The sequence below is a fragment of the Podarcis tiliguerta genome, assembly GCF_965153285.1.
Source record: "Podarcis tiliguerta genome assembly, chromosome: 8".
In the NCBI taxonomy this organism is placed as follows: Eukaryota; Metazoa; Chordata; class Lepidosauria; order Squamata; family Lacertidae; genus Podarcis; species Podarcis tiliguerta.
The window spans coordinates 73366305-73386895 of NC_139541.1; the positions used below are offsets into that span (position 1 = coordinate 73366305).

At 43.9% G+C, this 20591-nt stretch overlaps 1 protein-coding gene across 2 annotated transcripts; it reads left to right on the forward strand.

The window, feature by feature from the left end:
* Positions 1-14429: 14429 nt before the first annotated feature.
* Positions 14430-20334, forward strand: LOC310684610 (ly6/PLAUR domain-containing protein 5-like). Of its 2 annotated transcripts, XM_083456004.1 has the most exons (7): positions 14430-14556; positions 14990-15110; positions 16130-16267; positions 17151-17336; positions 18083-18214; positions 18728-19303; positions 19730-20334. In XM_083456004.1, exons 2-6 carry the CDS (start codon positions 15032-15034, stop codon positions 19012-19014), a joined length of 822 nt encoding a protein of 273 aa, XP_083312130.1. In that variant the 5' UTR covers positions 14430-14556; positions 14990-15031; the 3' UTR covers positions 19015-19303; positions 19730-20334. The 2 variants fall into 2 exon arrangements, with proteins under 2 accessions (XP_083312130.1, XP_083312129.1); XM_083456003.1 differs by lacking the exon at positions 14430-14556 and having other exon boundaries at positions 14588-15110.
* The last annotated feature ends 257 nt before the right edge of the window (positions 20335-20591 follow it).

Genomic DNA, 20591 nt, shown 5'->3' on the forward strand with positions numbered 1-20591 from the left:
TGTTTTAAATTTGCTGCACCTCAAATGGTGGTTTTTTACAGTATTATATTCTTTTATTATTTTATTTCTGCTTCGGGTGGGATAAATGTTTAGTCGGGGTGAGGAGTAGTTTATATAGAGAGTAATTGTTTCTTGCTTTGTTTTTACTTTCATTATTTTGTTAAGTTACTGTATACTTTCTATTTTGCTTTTTAAGGGGAAGGGTCAGGGCTGCCTGGGAGAGGGCCTCAGCCAATAGAATGGTTCCACGTTGGAGGGGGTGTATTGGGACACCTGATCTCAATGATCACGGGCAGAAGGAGGAGTTATGCTAAGACCAGACCATGTCACTACCGAGGAGGCAGGCTTAGTCATTGTTTGAGGACTATCCCTGCCTCCAGGTCTGGTCCTGACCAGAAGGATACTGGAATCAGCAAGGGAAACCCACATGACCTGAAAGTGTTGCTGTGCAATGCCAGGTCAATGATGAATAAAACCAGTGCCATCCACGACCTGATTGTGGATGGAGGATTTGACCTGGCATGTGTGACAGAGAGTTGGTTGGAAGAAGCAGATGGGCCTGTCCTTGCAGCTGCTTGTCCACCAGGTTTCTCTTACGTGCAGCAACCCAGGTCATGTGGACGGGGGGGGGGGGGTTGCAGTGATTTTTAGGAAGTCATTAGTCTGCACAGGCGTCCCGTTGGGAAGACCCAGTTTTCTGAGTGCATGTTCTGGAAGTTGGGCAATAGAGGCAGTACAGGATTCCTTTTGGTGTACTGACCTCCCCACTGCACCAAGGATTCCCTGCCTGAGCTGCTTCAGGTCATGGTGGATGTGCTCCTGAAGACACCTAGTCTGGTTGTCCTGGGGGATTTTAACATCCATGCCGACATGACCTTACAAAGGGCCGCTCCGGACTTTGTGGAACGCATGGCCTCCATGGGGCTGTCCGTGAATAAGTTTGGCCCAACTCATAGCCACGGACATGCCTTAGACCTGGTGTTTACCTCTGCGGATGTTGGTGATCTGACGCTAAGTAAAAGTGAAATAAAAGAAGTGTCATGGTCAGATCACTTCCTGGTGTGACTGGACTTCTCAGCAACCCTTCCCCTCTGCAGGGAGGTGGGACCGATTCGGATGGTCCACCCCCGCCACTTAATGGATCCAATTGGCTTCCAGAGAGTGGTGGGGATGCTTTATCCCAAGCTGATGGCCTTTCAGCTGATTCAGTAGTGGCCCAATAGCATGCGGAGTTAACCAGGGCTATTGACTGTCTGGCTCCAAAGCGTCCTCTCCGATGGCATGGAGCCCGGACAGCCCCGTGGTTTTCCCTGGAGCTGAGGGCAATCAAACAATTGTTGAGACGGCTAGAGCACAGGTGGTGGAAAACTCATTCTGAATCAGACCGGACACAGGCTAGAGCTCAACGGCGAGCCTACCATGTGGCAATGGCAACTGCAAAGAGGGCCTTCTTCACCGTCTCTTGCATCTGCAGAAAACAGCAGCAGGAGACTCTTTCAGGTGGTTTGCAATCTATTGGAACCACCTTCCTCACCGGGGCCTGGTAGGGACCCCAAGATCTCATGCAATGCTTTTGCAATTTTTTTGTAGATAAAGTCACTCAGATTCGGAAGGAGGTAGACTCCACCGTGGGAGAAGGGTCGGGGCGGGAGACTCTGGACCCCTGTCTGGTCAAGTTGTGTGAAATCAATTTCAATCCGTTACCCCCGAGGATGTGGACAGGCTGCTTGGATGCATGAAACCAACCACCTGTCTCCTTGATCCTTGCCCATCCTGGCTAATAAAAGCAAACCAGGAAGGGCTGGGCAATGGGCTCTGCGGGGTGGTGAATGCTTCCCTCTGTGAAACGAGCATTTCCAGACGCACTGAAATAGGTGGTCATTAAACCGCTTCTTTAAAAAACGTCTTTAGACCCGGCCAGTATGGCCAACTATCACCCAGTCTCAAATCTACCATTCTTGGGAAGGAGGAGGACAGACCTGGACTTGGAGAACAGTCGGAAGAAGATAAACAGGAAGAGGAAGAATCCCAATCATAATAATAAAATTATTTTAATTTTAATTGGATATAGAAATGGCGGTGAAAGCATTATCATGGAATGTCAATAGACATAATTAGAAAGTGAAAAGAAAGAAAATCGAACAATTATTGATTTTTTAAAAAATGGATATAATTTGTTTACAGGAAACACATGTTGCTAAAAAAACACACAGAATCATTCTAATAAATAAAAGATTGGGAAATGCATTTATAACTTCAGCTGTAAATAAGAAAAGGGGAGTGGTTTTGTACATTAAAGTAAAACACAATGCAAAAGAATTGTTTAAAGACAATGAGTGGGAAATGATAGCGGTCTAAGTCACACTGCAAGGCAACAACTTTATCATTGTTGAGATCTATGCACCAAGTGAGAGGAAATCAGACTTTGATAAAGAATTGAAGTGAAAATTGTTTGACTATATGGACCAGAAAGTAATTTTGATGGGTGATTTAAATGGAGTGGTATTGTTAGAAATGGACAGAACGTCAAGCAAAAGGGAGCGAAACCTGGGAAAACTCCCAAAGGCTCTTTTTTCATTGGTGGAGAATCATGATTTAATTGATATTTGGAGACTTAAAAACCTGTTAACAAAACAATTCACATTTTTCAAATATGCATGGGTGGCATGCATATTTGTGGTATGATAAAGTCAGAGTTCACAGAGGCTTCCTGAATCATGCAATAAGAAAACCATTGAATGAAGTATGGATGAGAGTAGAACATAAAACACCAATGGTGGGTTTCACCAGCAGAAGCAATTTCAGTCAAGCGGTTAAATATGAAAGGTAATTGGCCCACATATAAGGAGTTGCTAACAGAAAGGGATAAAGTGTTAAAAATGAAACCATATGATGAAACATGTGATAAGCTAACAGGTTGGTTACAGTACCAACAAATTAATGATGTATTTGAAAAAGACAAAAGGAAAGATGGCTTTGAGACATTTAGATGTGAATTGTTGGAAAGTAAAACAAAAATCCTATCTAAAATGTACGAGTTACTTCTAGAATGGCATACAAAAGATGAGGAAACTAAGGAAGTAATGATATAATGGCCAATAGACATTGTCCATAACATTGACTTTGATAAATGGTCAAGGTTATGGAATACGGGTATGAAATTTACTGCAGGCATGACACTGAAGGAAAATATACTGTAATGAAAATGATATATAGGTGGTATTTGATCACTACCAACTACGACTTGCCGATCAGAAGGTTGGCGGTTCGAATCCCCACGACAGGGTGAGTGCTCTTGTTGCTCGGTCCCAGCTCCTGCCAACCTAGCAGTTCGAAAGCACGTCAAAGTGCAAGTAGATAAATAGGTATCGCTCTGGCGGGAAGGTAAACAGCGTTTCTTGCGCTGCTCCGGTTCACCAGAAGCAGCTTAGTCATGCTGGCCACATGACCTGGAAGCTGTACACCGCCTCCCTCGGCCAGTAAAGCGAGATGAGCGCCGCAACCCCAGAATCAGTCATGACTGGACCTAATGGTCAGGGGTCCCTTTACCTTTAAACTAGCAAAAATGTATAGAATGAGTAATAAGCATTTTTGGAAATGTAAGGTTAAAGAAGGGGATTTTTACCATATGTGGGGGACGTCTGAAAAAGTTAAACTATTTTGGAACAGTATTTACAATGAATTAAGAAAGATGTTCAGGTACACATTCCCAAAGAAACCTGAAGCTTTTCTGTTAGGAATGGTAGATGGGGAAATGTCAAGAGTTGATCAAAAATTGTTTATGTATGCACAACAGCTGCTAGAATTTTATTAGTCCAAAAATGGAAACAGCAGAAGTTACCAACAATCGAAGAATGGCAGACGATGCTGACGGAATATGCGGAACCGTCAAAGCTGACCGGGAGAATCCGGAACAAGAGTGACCAAGCATTCCAGAGAGAAGGGAGTAAATTCATATCATATATAGAGAACCATTGTAAACACAGAAAGACTCTAGAATAAAACTCACAACGTTTAAAATAAGTATTCCACATCTTCATTTATATACACTATTACAACTTTATCAAACTTATTCAGTGAGGCTTAATCATCAATGGATCCCATCTGGCAAATGGTCATTGCGGTCTCCACTTCCTAATGTTGAACATAAAAGTATAAATTAATCTTAGGAGATTGTAACATCATTAATTACCTAAACACCTCTGTGTTACAACAAAGGATACTTTCTTTGAAGTAATTCAGACAACCCAGGATATCTATAGAAGAAATAAGTAATGCAGGACCCCAGGAACACCAAAGTCAATCAAAGATATTCTAAGTAATAATCAATAGGTACAGGCAATTAGAATCTACCATTCTTAAAGGAACATAATCGCAATGATATCCAACTAGCAGAGATCTAGTACATTAAGTTTTTTACATCTTCATTAGTATTTCTTAGATTTCAAAGATTTATCCAGTGTAAATTAATCATAAATAGATTCCACCTGCTAAATAGTCATTGCTGTCTCCACTTTTTGTATTGTAATAATCAAACTATTAATATGTGACCTCATTGATTACCTAAATTATATCAATAGAAACAGCCATGGCAAATGACTAGGTCAACACACACCACAATTGCCTCATTGCATAAATCAAGTTCAGAATACCACAACACACTCGTAACTGGCTGTAAAGTAACATAACATTATAAATAATGAAACTGTAAGCTAATCGTCGTATCAAAAAATTGCAAAGCACTGTTCCTGATGGCAATAACATATCATATTACTATTATATGTTTTTATTTTCATAAAGTCCAAGGATAGTCAAGTCCAAAGATTGTCAAGTCCAACGATTACAACGTACAGTGGTGCCCCGCAAGACAAAATTAATTCGTTCTGCGAGTTTTTTTGTCTAGCGAATTTTTCGTCTTGCGAAGAACGGTTTCCCATAGGAATGCATTGAAAATCAATTAATGCGTTCCTGTGGTCAAAAAAAGTCAAAACAAAGCCAAATTTGGTACAAGAACAGTTTATTAAGTGCTCTTTAAAGTCCTACATACTGTAAGGAGCATTTCAAAAACTGAAGGAACAATAACTTAACTTTCTAAACATGGCAGAAAAGCATTTTCTAAGACTCTGGGGGACAACTCGAAGAAGGTTCCTCTTCTACTCTTTGCTTCTTGGTGAAGAACCTGTCCATGGTCTGCTGTTTCATCCGCCTTTTCAGGACCTGCCTGAAAGACAACATGACCCTCGTGTCAAAACTGTTCGCAAGATCACAGGTCAGGTCCTTGTCATGGTGGTGCCGCTCTGCAAAAGCCTGCACAACTTTCCACTTGTGACAAATGTCCCTCAGTTGCTTCCTCCTCTTGCAGCGAGGCCTGCTCCTGCGCAGCCTCTGCCTGCAGTTCAACAAGCTGCTGGGTGCTCAGCTCGTGGTCATGCTCCTCCACCAGCTCGCTGATGTCCTCCTCTGTGACCTCCAGGCCCATGGTCCTCCCCAAGGAAACAATGTCCTGCACCACTGTTGACTCTGGTGCATCAGAGGCACTTGGTGCCACACAGTCCGGCCACAGGCTGCGCCAAGCGCAATTCAAATTTCTCTGGCTGATTCCATTCCAGGCCGTGGTGATCATCTTCAAGGGTTTTCTCGTGTGTGTGATTCTTTGTGGCTGTTTAGCTGCTCTCCCTGTGCAAAGGTCAGAGGGGGCAGGGTTTCTGTTGAGGCAGGTGATTAGCTGTGGGAGGAGCTTATCAGAGTTTGCAGGGCAGCAGCTGAAGAAGGAGCCAAAAGGGTTTTCTCGTGTGTGTGATTCTTTGTGGCTGATTAGCTGCTCTCCCTGTGCAAAGGTCAGAGGGGGCAGGGTTTCTGTTGAGGCAGGTGATTAGCTGTGGGAGGAGCTTATCAGAGTTTGCAGGGCAGCGGTTCACGCAGTTTGATCCATCTTTTAGATTTAGGGGAGCTAGTCTCAAACGTTTGTTGGGGGAGACCTAGGTTTTTTGGGGGGGGAGTTATTTGTCCTGTCTTCACGCTTTTTATGATGCAGGACCACTGTAGCCACACCCAACGACACGTTCTCAAGATGGAGGGGGGGGAACAGCTGCAGTCGCCTGCGGTTCCTGCGCAATGTTTGCCATCTTGCCAAAGGTTGCAGGCAGCTTTACCTGCAGCAATTGCATGTTGATTGCCCTCCTAAAAGACAAAGTCCAGCAACTGGAGGAACGTGTAGCTTCGCTCCAAAGAATTAGAGAGCTGGAGCTCTTCTTGGAAGCAACAGAGCACACCGTCTCCACCAAGGAGGAGACAGGGGACTCCCCTGAGAAGGAGGCTAGTTCACCAACACAGGAGCCAGATATATGGAGAAACGTGACTCAAAGAAGTAGGAGGCCCAGGGTTCGCTCTGATTGTTTAGAAATACACAATCGTTTTGAGGTCCTCTCCCCTAGCATGGAAGACAAAGAACAGACTCCATTTGAGGATCTCTCCCTCATTACAGTTGATCAGGTATATGAAGACGAGCAGCAAAGTCAGTCCTCAGGGAATGTGCAGGTGACCTTGGAATGGACAGCTCACGGAAGAACCCCGACCAAACCTAAGAGGAGGCGTGTAGTGGTGATAGGGGATTCCCTACTGAGGGGAACAGAAGCAGTGATCTGTGGGCCAGACAAGATGTCTCGGGAAGTGTGCTGTCTCCCCGGGGCTAAGATCCAAGATGTAATTGAACGACTGCAAGGAATCATAAAACCAACTGACAAATACCCCTTCCTCTTGGTTCATGTGGGAACCAATGACACTGCTAGCAATAGCCTCCAGAAGATCAAAAGAGACTACGAGGCTCTGGGCAGGAAATTGAAGCAATTAAATGCACAAATTGTCATCTCATCTATCCTCCCAGTTGAACGACGTGGCCCAGGGAGAGAGAGAAAAATAGTGGACGTGAACAGCTGGCTTCGCAAATGGTGTAAACAGGAACGGTTTGGATTCTTCGATCACGGACTGCAGTTTCTTGAAGATGGACTTCTGGCAAACGATGGGCTGCACCTCACAACAGTTGGGAGGAATGTTTTTGCCAAAAATCTCAGAAACCTCATCAGGAGGGCTTTAAACTGACTAATGTGGGGGAGGGAGACAGTGCTCCTGAAGGTAGGAGTCTATCAACTGATGAAGATGATCATCCAAATGTCATAGACCAAATGGAGCAAACAGCACGCAGACCTGGTGGTGGGGGGAAAAAAACCCTTAAATAAGAGACACGGGGGAATGATTAATGGACTTCAATGTCTGTACACTAATGCGCAAAGCATGGGAAATAAACAAGATGAGCTTGAGCTCTTGGTACAGCAAACTCAATATGACATAATAGGCATCACTGAAACCTGGTGGGATAAGGCCCACGATTGGAATGTAATAATGGAGGGATACAATCTATTTCAGAGATACAGACCATACAAGAAAGGAGGAGGAGTGGCGTTATATGTGAGGGATGTGTATAGCTGTGAAGAGATCCAAGATTTAGAACCTCAAAGCCAAAGTGAGAGCATTTGGGTCAAAATTAAGGGAGAGAAGAATAACAGTGACCTCATTGTGGGAGTTTACTATAGATCCCCAAGCCAAACGGAGGACATAGATGATGCCTTCCTGGAACAGATGGCCAAGCATGCAAAAGGAAGGGAGATAGTAGTAATGGGGGACTTCAATTACCCGGATATTTGTTGGATGTCAAACTCAGCCAAGAGCATAAGGTCAAACAGATTCCTCACTGGCCTTGCAGACAACTTCATTGTCCAGAAAGTGGGAGAAGCATCAAGAGGAACAGCCATTTTAGATCTGGTCCTAACCAATGTTGATGACCTGATTAGTGGGGTAGAAGTGGAAGGATCACTAGGCGCGAGTGATCATGTTCTTATGAAGTTTACTATACAGCGGAAAGGAGCAGCCAAGCATACTAGGACTCAATTTCTTGACTTTAAGAAAGCCGACTTCATAAAACTTAGGGAAGTGCTGGGTGAGATCCCATGGACAGTAATACTAAAAGGAAAGGGACTTCATGATGGCTGGGAGTTTGTTAAGAGGGAGATAATAAAAGCACAACTTCAGGCAATACCAATGAGACGGAAACATAGAAACATGGAAGGTGCCTAAAGAAGCCAGGGTGGCTATCTAAAGAACTTTTAACTGAGTTAAGATTTAAAAAGGATGTGTACAAAAAATGGAAAAGGGGGGAAACCACCAAAGAGGAATTCAAACAAATAGCCAGCACGTGTAGACACAAAGTCAGAAAAGCTAAAGCACAGAATGAACTCAGGCTTGCTAGAGAGGTTAAAAGCAACAAAAAAGGCTTTTATGGGTATGTTCATAGCAAAAGGAAGAACAAAGAAACAGTGGTTCACTCAGAGGAGAAGATGGTGAAATGCAAACAGGGGACACAGAAAGGGCTGAACTCCTCAATGCCTTCTTTGCCTCAGTCTTCTCCAATAAAGAAAACAATGCCCGACCTGAAGAATTTGGAGCAAATGATTCAGCAGAGAAAACACAGCCCAGAATAACTAAGGAGATAGTACAAGAATACTTGGCTAGTTTAGATGTATTCAAATCTCCAGGGCCAGATGAACTGCATCCAAGAGTATTAAAAGAACTGGCAGATGTGATCTCAGAACCACTGGCAGTCATCTTTGAGAATTCCTGGAGCACAGGCGAAGTCCCGGCAGACTGGAGGAGGGCAAATGTTGTCCCTATTTTCAAAAAGGGGAAAAGAGAGGACCCAAATAATTACCGCCCAGTCAGTCTGACATCAATACCAGGGAAGATTCTGGAGCAGATCATTAAGCAAACAGTCTGTGAGCACCTAGAAAGGAATGCTGTGATCACCAATAATCAGCATGGATTTCTGAAAAATAAGTCATGTCAGACTAACCTGATCTCGTTTTTTGACAGAATTACAAGCCTGGTAGATGAAGGGAACGCAGTGGATGTAGCCTACCTCGATTTCAGCAAGGCATTTGACAAGGTGCCCCATGATATTCTTGTAAAGAAGCTGGTAAAATGCGGTCTTGACTATGCTACCACTCAGTGGATTTGTAACTGGCTGACTGACCGGACCCAAAGGGTGCTCATCAATGGTTCCTCTTCATCCTGGAGAAGAGTGACTAGTGGGGTGCCACAGGGTTCTGTCTTGGGCCCGGTCTTATTCAACATCTTTATCAACGACTTGGAGGATGGACTCAAGGGCATCCTGATCAAATTTGCAGATGACACCAAACTGGGAGGGGTGGCTAACACCCCAAAGGACAGGATCACACTTCAAAACGACCTTGACAGATTAGAGAAGTGGGCCAAAACAAACAAGATGAGGTTGCCCTATTTCCCCTTTGCTTTTTATATCAGTCCTGGAGGTGTTGCTGAATATGATTAGAAAGGACCAAATGGTCAAAGGGATACAGGTCGGAGCTAAACAATATAAACTAAGAGCTTTTGCAGATGATCTGGTTTTGACATTACAGGAGCCAGAATCTAGTGTGAAAAAAGTTCTAGAATTGATTCAAGAGTTTGGTCAATTAGCAGGTTTTAAATTAAACAAAACAAAAACTAAGGTTTTGACAAAAAAATTAACAGAAATTGAGAAAGAAAGGTTTCAGAATGAGACAGGTTTGACAGTGGTGAAAAAAGTAAAATACTTGGGAATTACCATGACTGCTAAAAATGGGAATTTATATAAAGATAATTATGACAAATGTTGGACGGAGATAAAGAAGGATCTAGATACATGGTCAAATTTGAAACTCTCTTTATTGGGTCGCATAGCGGTGATAAAGATGAATGTATTGCCAAGAATGGTGTTTTTATTCCAGACATTACAGATCATTGATAAAACTGATTGTTTCAGGAAGTGGCAGAAGGACATATCTAGATTTGTCTGGCAGGGCAAAAAGCCAAGAATAAAATTTAAAATATTAACAGATGCAAAGGAAAGAGGAGGCTTTGCCCTGCCGGACTTAAAACTTTACTATGAAGCAGCAGCTTTCTGCTGGCTGAAAGAATGGCTACTTCTTGAAAATACAGACATATTGGATTTAGAAGGATTTAATAATGTATTTGGTTGGCATGCATATTTATGGTATGATAATGTCAAAGTGCATAGAATGTTCAAAATCCACATTGTCAGGAAAGCACTGTTTAATGTATGGACTAGATACAAAGATCTCTTGGAAAACAAGACTCCAAGGTGGTTGTCTCCAATGGAAGCAAAAGCTTTAAAAAAACTCAATATGGAGGCCAATTGGCCAAAATATTGGGAGATTTTAGAACAAGATGGAGATAAACTGAAACTACAGAGTTTTGATAAGTTAAAAAGCAAAGTCCGTGATTGGCTTCACTACCACCAGATAATGGAGGCATATAAATTGGATAGAAAAATTGGCTTCCAGGTGGAGAAATCGAAATTGGAAACAGAATTGTTAGAACCCAAAACTAAGACATTGTCAAGAATGTATAACTTGCTGCTGAAATGGAACACACAGGATGAGGAAGTAAAATCAGTAATGATAAAGTGGGCACAAGATGTTGGTCATAATATAATGCTAGCTGACTGGGAACGGTTATGGACCACTGGTATGAAATTCATGGCATGTAATGCCTTAAGAGAGAATATAATGAAAATGATATACAGATGGTACATGACACCAGTCAGGCTAGCAAAAATTTATCATATGCCCGATAATAAATGTTGGAAATGTAAAGAAACTGAAGGTACATTTTTCCACCTTTGGTGGACGTGCCCAAGGATTAAGACCTTCTGGGAGCTGATTTATAATGAACTGAAAAAAGTGTTTAAATACACATTTCCGAAGAAATTAGAAGCCTTTCTCCTGGGCATGGTCAACCAACAGATTCATGGGAAGGACAGGACATTCTTTATGTACGCCACAACAGCAGCAAGAATACTCATCGCACAGTATTGGAAGGCACAAGAATTACCCACGCTGGAAGAATGGCAGATGAAAGTTATTGACTACATGGAATTAGCAGAAATGACTGGCAGAATCAGAGACCAGGGAGAAGAGACGGTGAAGGAAGACTGGAGGAAGTTCAAAGACTATCTACAGAAACACTATAAGATAATGAATGTTTGATGACACCAGATTGAACCTAAAAGAACCTAAAAGCATAAAAATTTAAAGACTAATGTTTTAAGATATATGGAAATGTAACTATATTAAGACACTAAGATTATGTTGAATTTAAGATATGACAGAGGGAAGGAATTTACTGTCAGAATATAAGATCTGGAATACAGAGTGGGAAGGTCTGGGGAAGTCGCAGAACCAAGTTAATGTAAAAAAATATAAGGACACAATGACTGATTTTAACTTTTTCTTTATTTCCTATATTTTCTTTTTTATATCTGTTGTTGTATTGTATACATGTTGTTGTATTGTCTTTTTTTTTTGTATTTGTCTATTTGTATTGTGTGTTTATTGACTGTAAAACCTAATAAAATATCATTCTAAAAAAAACAAAAAACCAAGATGAACTTTAACAGGGAGAAATGTAAAGTATTGCACTTGGGCAAAAAAAATGAGAGGCACAAATACAAGATGGGTGACACCTGGGTTGAGAGCAGTACATGTGAAAAGGATCTAAGAGTCTTGGTTGACCACAAACTTGACATGAGCCAACAGTGTGACGCGGCAGCTAAAAAGCCAATGCAATTCTGGGCTGCATCAATAGGAGTATAGCATCTAGATCAAGGGAAGTAATAGTGCCACTGTATTCTGCTCTGGTCAGACCTCACCTGGAGTACTATGTCCAGTTCTGGGCACCACAGTTCAAGAAGGACACTGACAAACTGGAACGTGTCCAGAGGAGGGCAACCAAAATGGTCAAAGGCCTGGAAATGATGCCTTATGAGGAACATCTAAGGGAGCTGGGCATGTTTAGCCTGGAGAAGAGGAGGTTAAGGGGGGATATGATAGCCATGTTCAAATATATAAAAGGATGTCACATAGAGGAGGGAGAAAGGTTGTTTTCTGCTGCTCCAGAGAAGCGGACATGGAGCAATGGATCCAAACTACAAGAAAGAAGATTCCACCTAAACATTAGGAAGAACTTCCTGGCAGTAAGAGCTGTTCGACAGTGGAATTTGCTGCCAAGGAGTGTGGTGGAGTCTCCTTCTTTGGAGGTCTTTAAGCAGAGGCTTGACAACCATATGTCAGGAGTGCTCTGATGGTGTTTCCTGCTTGGCAGGGGGTTGGACTCGATGGCCCTTGTGGTCTCTTCCAACCCTATGATTCTAGGTGACGATGTCAAAGTGGTCCTTCCAGAATTCCCGCAGGGTGATGGTGGTGCAATCAGTCACCTTGAAGCATCGGCTGAAAAGCTCCTTGGTGTACAGTATTTTGAAATTGGCGATGACCTGCTGATCCATCGGCTGGAGAAGTGGCGTGGTGTTAGGCAGCAGGAACAGGATGTTTATGAAGCTGAACTCCTCCAACAAGTCCTCCTCAAGGCCTTTAGGATGAGTAGGAGCATTGTCCATCACAAGCAAAGCCTTCAGCAGCAGGTCATTGTCCAGCAGGTACTGTTTGACAGCAGGGCCAAAAGCAAGATTGACCCAGTCCACAAACAGCACACGTGTGACCCAAGCCTTAGTGTTGGATCGCCACATGACACTCAGCTGCTCCTTGTCAACCTTGTGTTTCTTGAAGGCCTGTGGGTTCTCTGAGTGGTACACCAGCAGGGGCTTGATCTTCAGGTCGCCGCTTGTGTTGGCACAGAAGAGCAGGGTCAGACGGTCCTTCATGGGCTTGTGGCCAGGCAACTTGGCCTCCCCCTGGGTGATGAAAGTCCTTTTGGGCATCCTCTTCCAAAACAGCCCGGTCTCGTCGCAGTTGAAGACCTGCTGTGGAACGTAGCCCTCCGTCTTCACAACCTCCAGGAACTCCGCTGCAAAGTCTTCAGCCGCAGGAACATCAGAACTGGCAGCCTCTCCATGCCTGACCACGCTGTGGATTCCAGATCTTGTCTTGAACCGGTCAAACCAGCCTCTGCTTGCCTTGAAGACTTCTGGCTCATCTGAGGTTCCTGGCTGTTGCTGGAAGAGGTCTGCGTGCAAGGCCTTGGCCTTCTCACAAATGGCGGCCTCAGTCACTGTGTCCCCTGCACGCTGCTTCTCTTCTAACCAGAAGAGCAGCAGCTTCTCCACCTCCTCTAGAACAGCTGGGCAGTTCTTGACGATCCTGGTGACTCCCTTGGCTACGTCCATCGCAAGGATCTTCTCCATCATCTTCAGGATGGTCCCGATGGTGGATGGATGCCTCCCGTACTCCCTGGCGAGGTCCGTCACACGCATTCCACCGTCGTGCTTCCAGATGATCTCCTTCTTCATTTCCAGGGTGACCGTCTCCTTCTTCCTCTCGCCGGCCTCTGCAGCAGCAGTCTTCTTGGGCCCCATGGCAGCACAGCTCCTACTTTCGCAAACCCAAAACAGAAAAAATCAGTGCTTCGCATCCAAAAAACTCAAAAGCACCAAACCTCCCAGAAAACAATTCCCTGACCCCCCCCCCAGCCACCTGCCACTCAGAAATCAAAACCCAGAAATCTTTTTTTAAAAAAGGCAGTTTGACCCAATGGTCACAGCAAATCAGAAAAATGCAGAAAAAACCGCACAAACTTCCAGATTCTTGCAAACCCCTTCTCAACAATTCCCTGAACTCCCCCAGCCACCCACCACACAGAAATCCAAAGCCAGATTTTTTTTTTAAAAAAAATGGCAGTTTGACCCAATGGTCCCAAAAAATCATTAAAAATCAGAAAACCCCCCACAAACTTCCAGATTCCTGCAAACCCCTTCTCAACAATTCCCTGAACCCCCCACCCTCCCTCCACTCAGAAATCCAAAGCCAGACATTTTATTTTTTTAAAAAGGCAGTTTGCCCCAATGGTCCCAATGGTCCCAAAAAATCAGAAAAAAATCAGAAAATAAACAGCACAAGCTTCCAGATTCTTGCAGAACCTTCCCCAACACCAAGTCCTTGAATTCCTAACACCCAACCCAAAATCCAGAACCCCCCCAAAAAAGTTTTAATAGTTTAACTTACCAAATTGCTGCAAAAGAAGTTCTGGAAAAGCTTCAAAAATCACCGAAGTCGTCAAAAATCGCAAACATGGCTACCACACCGCGTGCTATGAGTTGCTCCTCGAAGTCAAGTCGCAACTGCACCTCTTGAAGCAATGCACCCTGGGTATTAACGGTTTTAAGAAACAGGAAACAAACTTGCAAGACATTTTCGTCTTGCGAAGCAAGCCCATAGGGAAATTCGTCTTGTGAAGCACCTCAGAAAACGAAAAACCCTTTCGTCTAGCGAGTTTTTCGTCTTGCAAGGCATTTGTCTTGCGGGGCACCACTGTACAGTTCCTGTTGGCAATGCCATTTCATACTGATATCTTCCTACTGCAGCATCCTATGTCTTAAAAGTCCACTGTTTTCTTTTGTTTTGGAGAAAGAGATTGAGGAAAGAAAGGGGAGGATTTCTGAAACTTTGAATTTGTCTTTCTGCTTGAGAAAAATAGGTAGAAAGGGGGAAGGAGGGAGGGAAAGGGCGGTGGGAACCCCAAGACATCCGCCTGACTTTTTTGTGATTTTTAATTTCTTTCTGCCATGGAGAGAACATTAGATGAAGAAAAAGGAGAGGAAGATAGGATGGGAGAAGTGGGCGAGGAGAGCAAGAGAGGCTAGTCTCCCTTTGCACCAGTGCAGCTGGTTGGCCATCACTCAGGGGCTCACATGGGGCTCCATATAAATATGAAAATATGGGTCTGCCCCTATTGCACAGCTGCTTTCTTCTTTGCGTAATCCTGCCATCACCAGAACTGCTCCTATCTCCTCGGGTATTTCCTCCTGCGAAGCTCTACCTAGCACATTTGTGCCTGATATATATATAACCAAACGGCCCAACTCTCTTAGATCATAGACTGCTTTTCCTTTTCCTCCACGACTCATCAGGAAACTGGTTGTTTGGCTTGGAGGGCCTCTCGGCTTCAGACCATGGAGGGTGTCGCATTGAGATGGAGAGCTGCAACAGTTGTGCTGCAAGGACTTCTGGCAATGACCTTTCTTATTTCAGGTACCAGTTATTGCTATTGGGATGTCCTCTAGTTGCAGACCTGGGTGGTTGGGTGGGAGCCAACTAGATTTGCACGGAGAAACAAGAAGGAATCCTAAGGTGTATGGAAAAAGTTCAGAAAGGGGGAACCTAGTGTAGTGTTTTTTAAAATTGTGGGAACATTTTCCCATGGAGAAGCAGAAAATGAAGAAGACCTGAGCCTTCTGCTCCCCTCCCGCTGAAGAGGGAGAAGTGGGGAGGGGATGTTTCAGCTCTTTCTTCTGAGTGACAGCTGTCAGCCAAGAATCTGTATCCTGCCTCTAAGCAAGGGCAGTAAAAGCACTCCCCATGGATCTGTCTGCCTCCACCCATTTTTTATTTTTTATTTCTTCAAACTTTACTTTCAAACCTACATTGTGCTGTAGGTTTTTTCCATTATTATTTTCTATATTCTTCATTAAAAGATATAAAGTGCATAATTACAAGTGCACAGAGCAAGATAAGACACAATAAAGAAGAAGGAAAAGAAAATATGAATACCCATGTAGAAAACTCCACCCCACCCCCATTTTTATAAATGTATAAACGTATAATGTTTTATAAATGTATTGGGTTAAGTTCTGGTTAACTACAATACCTTTTGGGGGGGGGGTGTTAATGCCCATGATTTGGTTGTCATTGTTCTGTTTTGTCAGTTTTCATCTGACTGCTGTTGGTGTGAGTTGGAATCCAACATCTGGCATTGGGCTAGACATCTGGCATCCTAGTCCCATCCACCTCTATAAAGCTCTAGGACTGACCATTCTGGCATAGTTTCTCATCCTCCTTTGATATCTACACATGAAACCACTCACTCAGGCCCCTCCTTTGGGCCTGCGGTTCAGAACAGGCACTTGGCACAAATTTTTGCCCCCTAAGAACTTCTGCTTTCACTTTAAAGGGGGGAAACCTATTTCTATTCCCTGATGATTTCAAGGCAGAAAGACATTGCTAATAGCTTCTCCCGGATCTCATACCCTTTCTCCCCAAACTTTTTTCAGGAATTTCTGCGTTGGAGTGTTATCACTACAGCTACATGGATCATCCCACATTCAAGTCCTCTACATCAAAGCAGTACATTAGAAACTGCTCCAGTGCAGAGAATGTTTGCATAATTGCACAACTTACATTAACTATAGGTAAGTGCTGCTCTGTTAGATGGATCCTGTGTGGCTGCCAGATTTTTAAGGGGAATAGATTTTTGAGAGGATTTTACCTTAAAGGTAAAGGTAAAGGGACCCCTGACCATTAGATCCAGTCGTGACCGACTCTGGGATTGCGGTGCTCATCTCGCTTTATTGGCCGAAGGAGCCAGCGTACAGCTTCCGGGTCATGTGGCCAGCATGACTAAGCTGCTTCTGGCGAACCAGAGCAGCGCACAGAAACGCCTTTTACCTTCCCGTCAGAGCAGTACCTATTTATCTACTTGCACTTTTAGCGTGCTTTCGAACTGCTAGGTTGGCAGGAGCAGGGACCGAGCAATGGGAGCTCACCCCATCACGGGGATTTGAACCGCCCACCTTCTGATTGGAAAGTCCTAGGCTCTGTGTTTAGCCCACAGCGCCACCCGCCTCCCTCATGAAATTACGTACAACCCCTCAAATTCTCAGCAGGATTAACTGGGGCCTGAAATGATGCTTTTCATGCTTTCAGAATTGAGGTGCTCAAAACATGTTTTGATTCATTTTATTTTCTATTAGCAGATTGTTGTACAAATCCCTGTACTTCATTTCTTTCCTTTTTAATAAAGAAAATTCTTAGCTGATTTTCTGTGGGCTGATTTCCAACCCCGTTATTAGGCTTCTGAGGTATAACAACAGCCAGGAAGTGTGCCCCCTCCCCCCCAAAAAAACAGGCATAGGCAGAAAGCAGGAAGAACTGTGTCAGCAGTTTCAAGGGGCACTCAATAACCCAAATCACCTCACCCCCAGAGTAAAAATGCTCAAGGTAAGATCTTTGGAACACCCTGCCACTGCATCAATCTATTGTTTGTGTATATGTATCCACCCACGCTCATTTTAGATAAAGACCTTTTCGTAATGGGCTACAAAGGCTGCGCCAGCAAGGACCTTTGGGATGGACCCATATCAAGTTTCTCCGGTGACCGACACTTTGCCGTCCAGTACAATGAGAACTACTGTCTTGGTGACCTTTGCAACTGGCATTCGAAAAAGTGGAAGGTTCCCAAGACCCCTATCGAGGACACAGGTATTTTTTTAAAAGGCCACCTGACCGTTAAGTGAGAACTTACAGTTTCATTTGTTGGGTGGTTGGTTGTCAATAGGGAGGCTTGAAGAATTCAATTTTGGAGATTCCTAAGACAAGCAGCCCTGTTCCCCAACTCTTGGGCTTCTATGCCAAAGATAATGTAACCCTGCTTCTCAAGAAATGTACAGGACGGTGTGCTTTAGGGTGTAATTTAGCTGCGAGAGGATGGGAAAGGTTTGGCACAGTGGGGACATGGGGTGCACTGTAGGGGAGGGGTGAGCTGGGGTAAAGGGAGGGGACGTGCTCAGGTGTGGGGTTTGACAAAGAGTCTGGCAGGTTTGGCAAATGGAAAAAGGCAAGGGCAGCAGCTCCTAGTATGTGCAAACATTCACACACATTCTATCTTAGAGAATTGCAATGCAAAATTCGAGAAAGTTTGGGTTTCAAAGGATAGCTTTTTTCCTTCACGTATCGACCTATACTCATATGTATTCATTTCAGTGGGTTTACCCTGAGTACAATTAAGGTACTGACTGCTTTGTAAAGGGAAAATTAAGTAGGTTCACTTTGATATGCAAAGCAAACCGAAAGATTCCCCCCCCCCATCATTATTGAACAGACAGAATAATGGGGGAGCCTCCTATAAAGGGGAGCCACCCTTTTCAACCCAGCTCCACATTAGCAGCTTAAGGGGGTGAGTGATGCTCAACAGGCCCCTTGCTCTTCATTTTGCTTTCTTATTGCAGCAACTGAAATAAGCAGCTCCAACCAGTGTTACTCAGGCTTTGATTATACCTACTACGGAAACCTCCAGCAGACTATGAGATGCGGCAGGGGCTACAACCGATGTTACAATGGCAGTAAGGTCATTTCAGTAGGTGAGTTCACCCTAGGAAATTTATTCCACAGCTCCTGGCCTACAAAACATTTTGCCCCCTGCTGAACAGGACTTGTTGGGAAGCATTCTTTGCAATTAATTGTTCAACCACCCAACCTATGCAAATATGATTTATGAGTGTGTGGCCAAAGCCATTACAGAAGATAAAATACATAAAAGATTATAAAATACATTACAGAGTTAAAACAAATAATTAAAATCGTTCTTAAAGCGAAACGCTATGTCAGTTCAGAGTTTGCTCCCCGGAAGAATTTAACTTCCTCCCATAGATTCCCCCCTCAGAATTGACAATCTAAGGCAAAACAGGCCATTTTTTCAGAGGTGTAGGGGGCTCCGCCCCCTAAGAACTCATGGATGTGGGTTACGCCTCAGGCTCCATGTTCTTCACGATTCCCTGTGGTGTTCCACTGCATGCTGGGAGAAGAGGGGCAACACCCCTCATGCCTAACGTTTTGTGCCTTTCTTTTCTTCCCTTCCCTCCAAACATCAACAGGAGGCCTCGGAACATCAATGATCTTCAGGACCTGCCAGCGCCCAGCCTGCATTGATATGAGAACTGATTTCACCAGTAATATAAATATCACCAGCAAGTGGGGGTCGTGTTGCTCCGGAAGCAATTGCAATAGCAATATAATCAACCCAACCAATTTTGGTGTGAGGAGCACCACCAACCCATACCTGTCTTATGATCATAATGGGCCAGGTTTCCAAGGGCTCAGCCTTCAACTTTGCCCTTTCCTGGCAGTCCTAGGAACCACCATCCTTGGGATATGGGGGTAAGGAAGGGGTTTGGGAGCACCTGAACTGCTGTAACCTGCATTTGGGTTTGGAAGTGCTGTGTTATGGAGAAGGAAAGAAGGAAGGAAGGAAGGAAGGCGGGGAGTTAGGGCTCCAAGACAGTATCCTGTTCCAACCAATTGCATGTATGGCTCATATCTATAAAATAAAATTTTATTTGGATAACCACTTCCTTGGGGTCTGATTCTCTTCCCAAAACCAAGCTATTTGTTTGCTTCCCAAGACCCCACAGACTACAACCCATAAACTACATCTTCAATATAATAATATTGTTATAGATTTGGGGGGACCCCTTAACTCTAGAAATTAATAAATGCTAGGATGTTAATTATTTGAGATATGAAGAGAAGAATTCCTGGACTAGCCTATGCAAAATGACCTGGCTAAACTAGGGCTATTAAGGAACAATAGGGGTCTCTAGAGGCTCGTTGTCATCACAAGAGAACCATCCTTCCTCCCTGCCCTGAGGTGTGAACAGAGACTGGGGGTTTGGAAAGTTGCCAGGGGACCGGGTGTGAGGGAATGTGAGAAGTGGAGTGCTTAACGTACGCAGGTGTAATTTTTGCATTTTTGTATGTATGCTTTGCTATTGTTGTTGTTGTTGTTCAGTTTTAAATCAATTATTTGTATTCTACGCATCGTGACCAATTGTGATGGCTTATAGCTTTTTCCAATAAAGATTTCATTCATTCATCAGCAGATCCGAGCCACTGAAATCAATGGACTCAAGTTAGCCATGCCCATTAACTTCAATGGGACTACTCTCCATAGGACTGGCATTGGAGACAATTCATAAACTACATATTCAATATTATAATATTGTTTTAGATTTTGGTGGACCCCTAAACCCTAGAAATGAATAAATGCTGGGATGTTGATTATTTGAGATATGAAGGGAGAATTGAAGCTGTAGAGGAATTCCAGGACTAGCCAATGCAAAATGACCTGGCCAAGCTAGGGCCATTAAGGAACAATAGGGGGCTCTAGAGGGCCATTGGCAATGCAAGAGAATCGCCCTTCCCCCCCTGCCCTAAGGTGTGAACAGAGACTGGGGATTTGGAAAGTTGCCAGGGGAACCGGGTGTGAGGTGACAGGAAAAGAGAGTTTTGAGCAAATTCTGCTGGGAATAAGAAGAATGAAGAAGGACTGGCATCCATTTTGGGTAGGTTGGCTAAAGGCTGGCGAAGAGAGATGCCTTGGACTTCCTCTGGAAAGGACTCTTCTGTAAGATCTGAACTCCCTCCATGTAGATTTAAGGTGTAAATAGGTGAATTAAGAATATTTATTAAAATTGCAACAATCTCCGTCTTGTCTCAATTCTCCAAAGGAACACAGACTCTGAGTCAGTGCCAGGAACCCCATGGGTTCTTGCCACCGCTTGGCAGATGGGGGGGGGGACAACTGTTGTGACAATATCAAGAATGGTAATCCATTCCATCAATGGTAATCTATTCTACAATTCTGTGATTCTGTGTTCCTGCCACTAGAGGGCAAAGGTAACATATGGCAGTTGTCCCCTGAATTCTTTTCCTTCCTTCCTTCCTTCCTTCCTTCCTTCC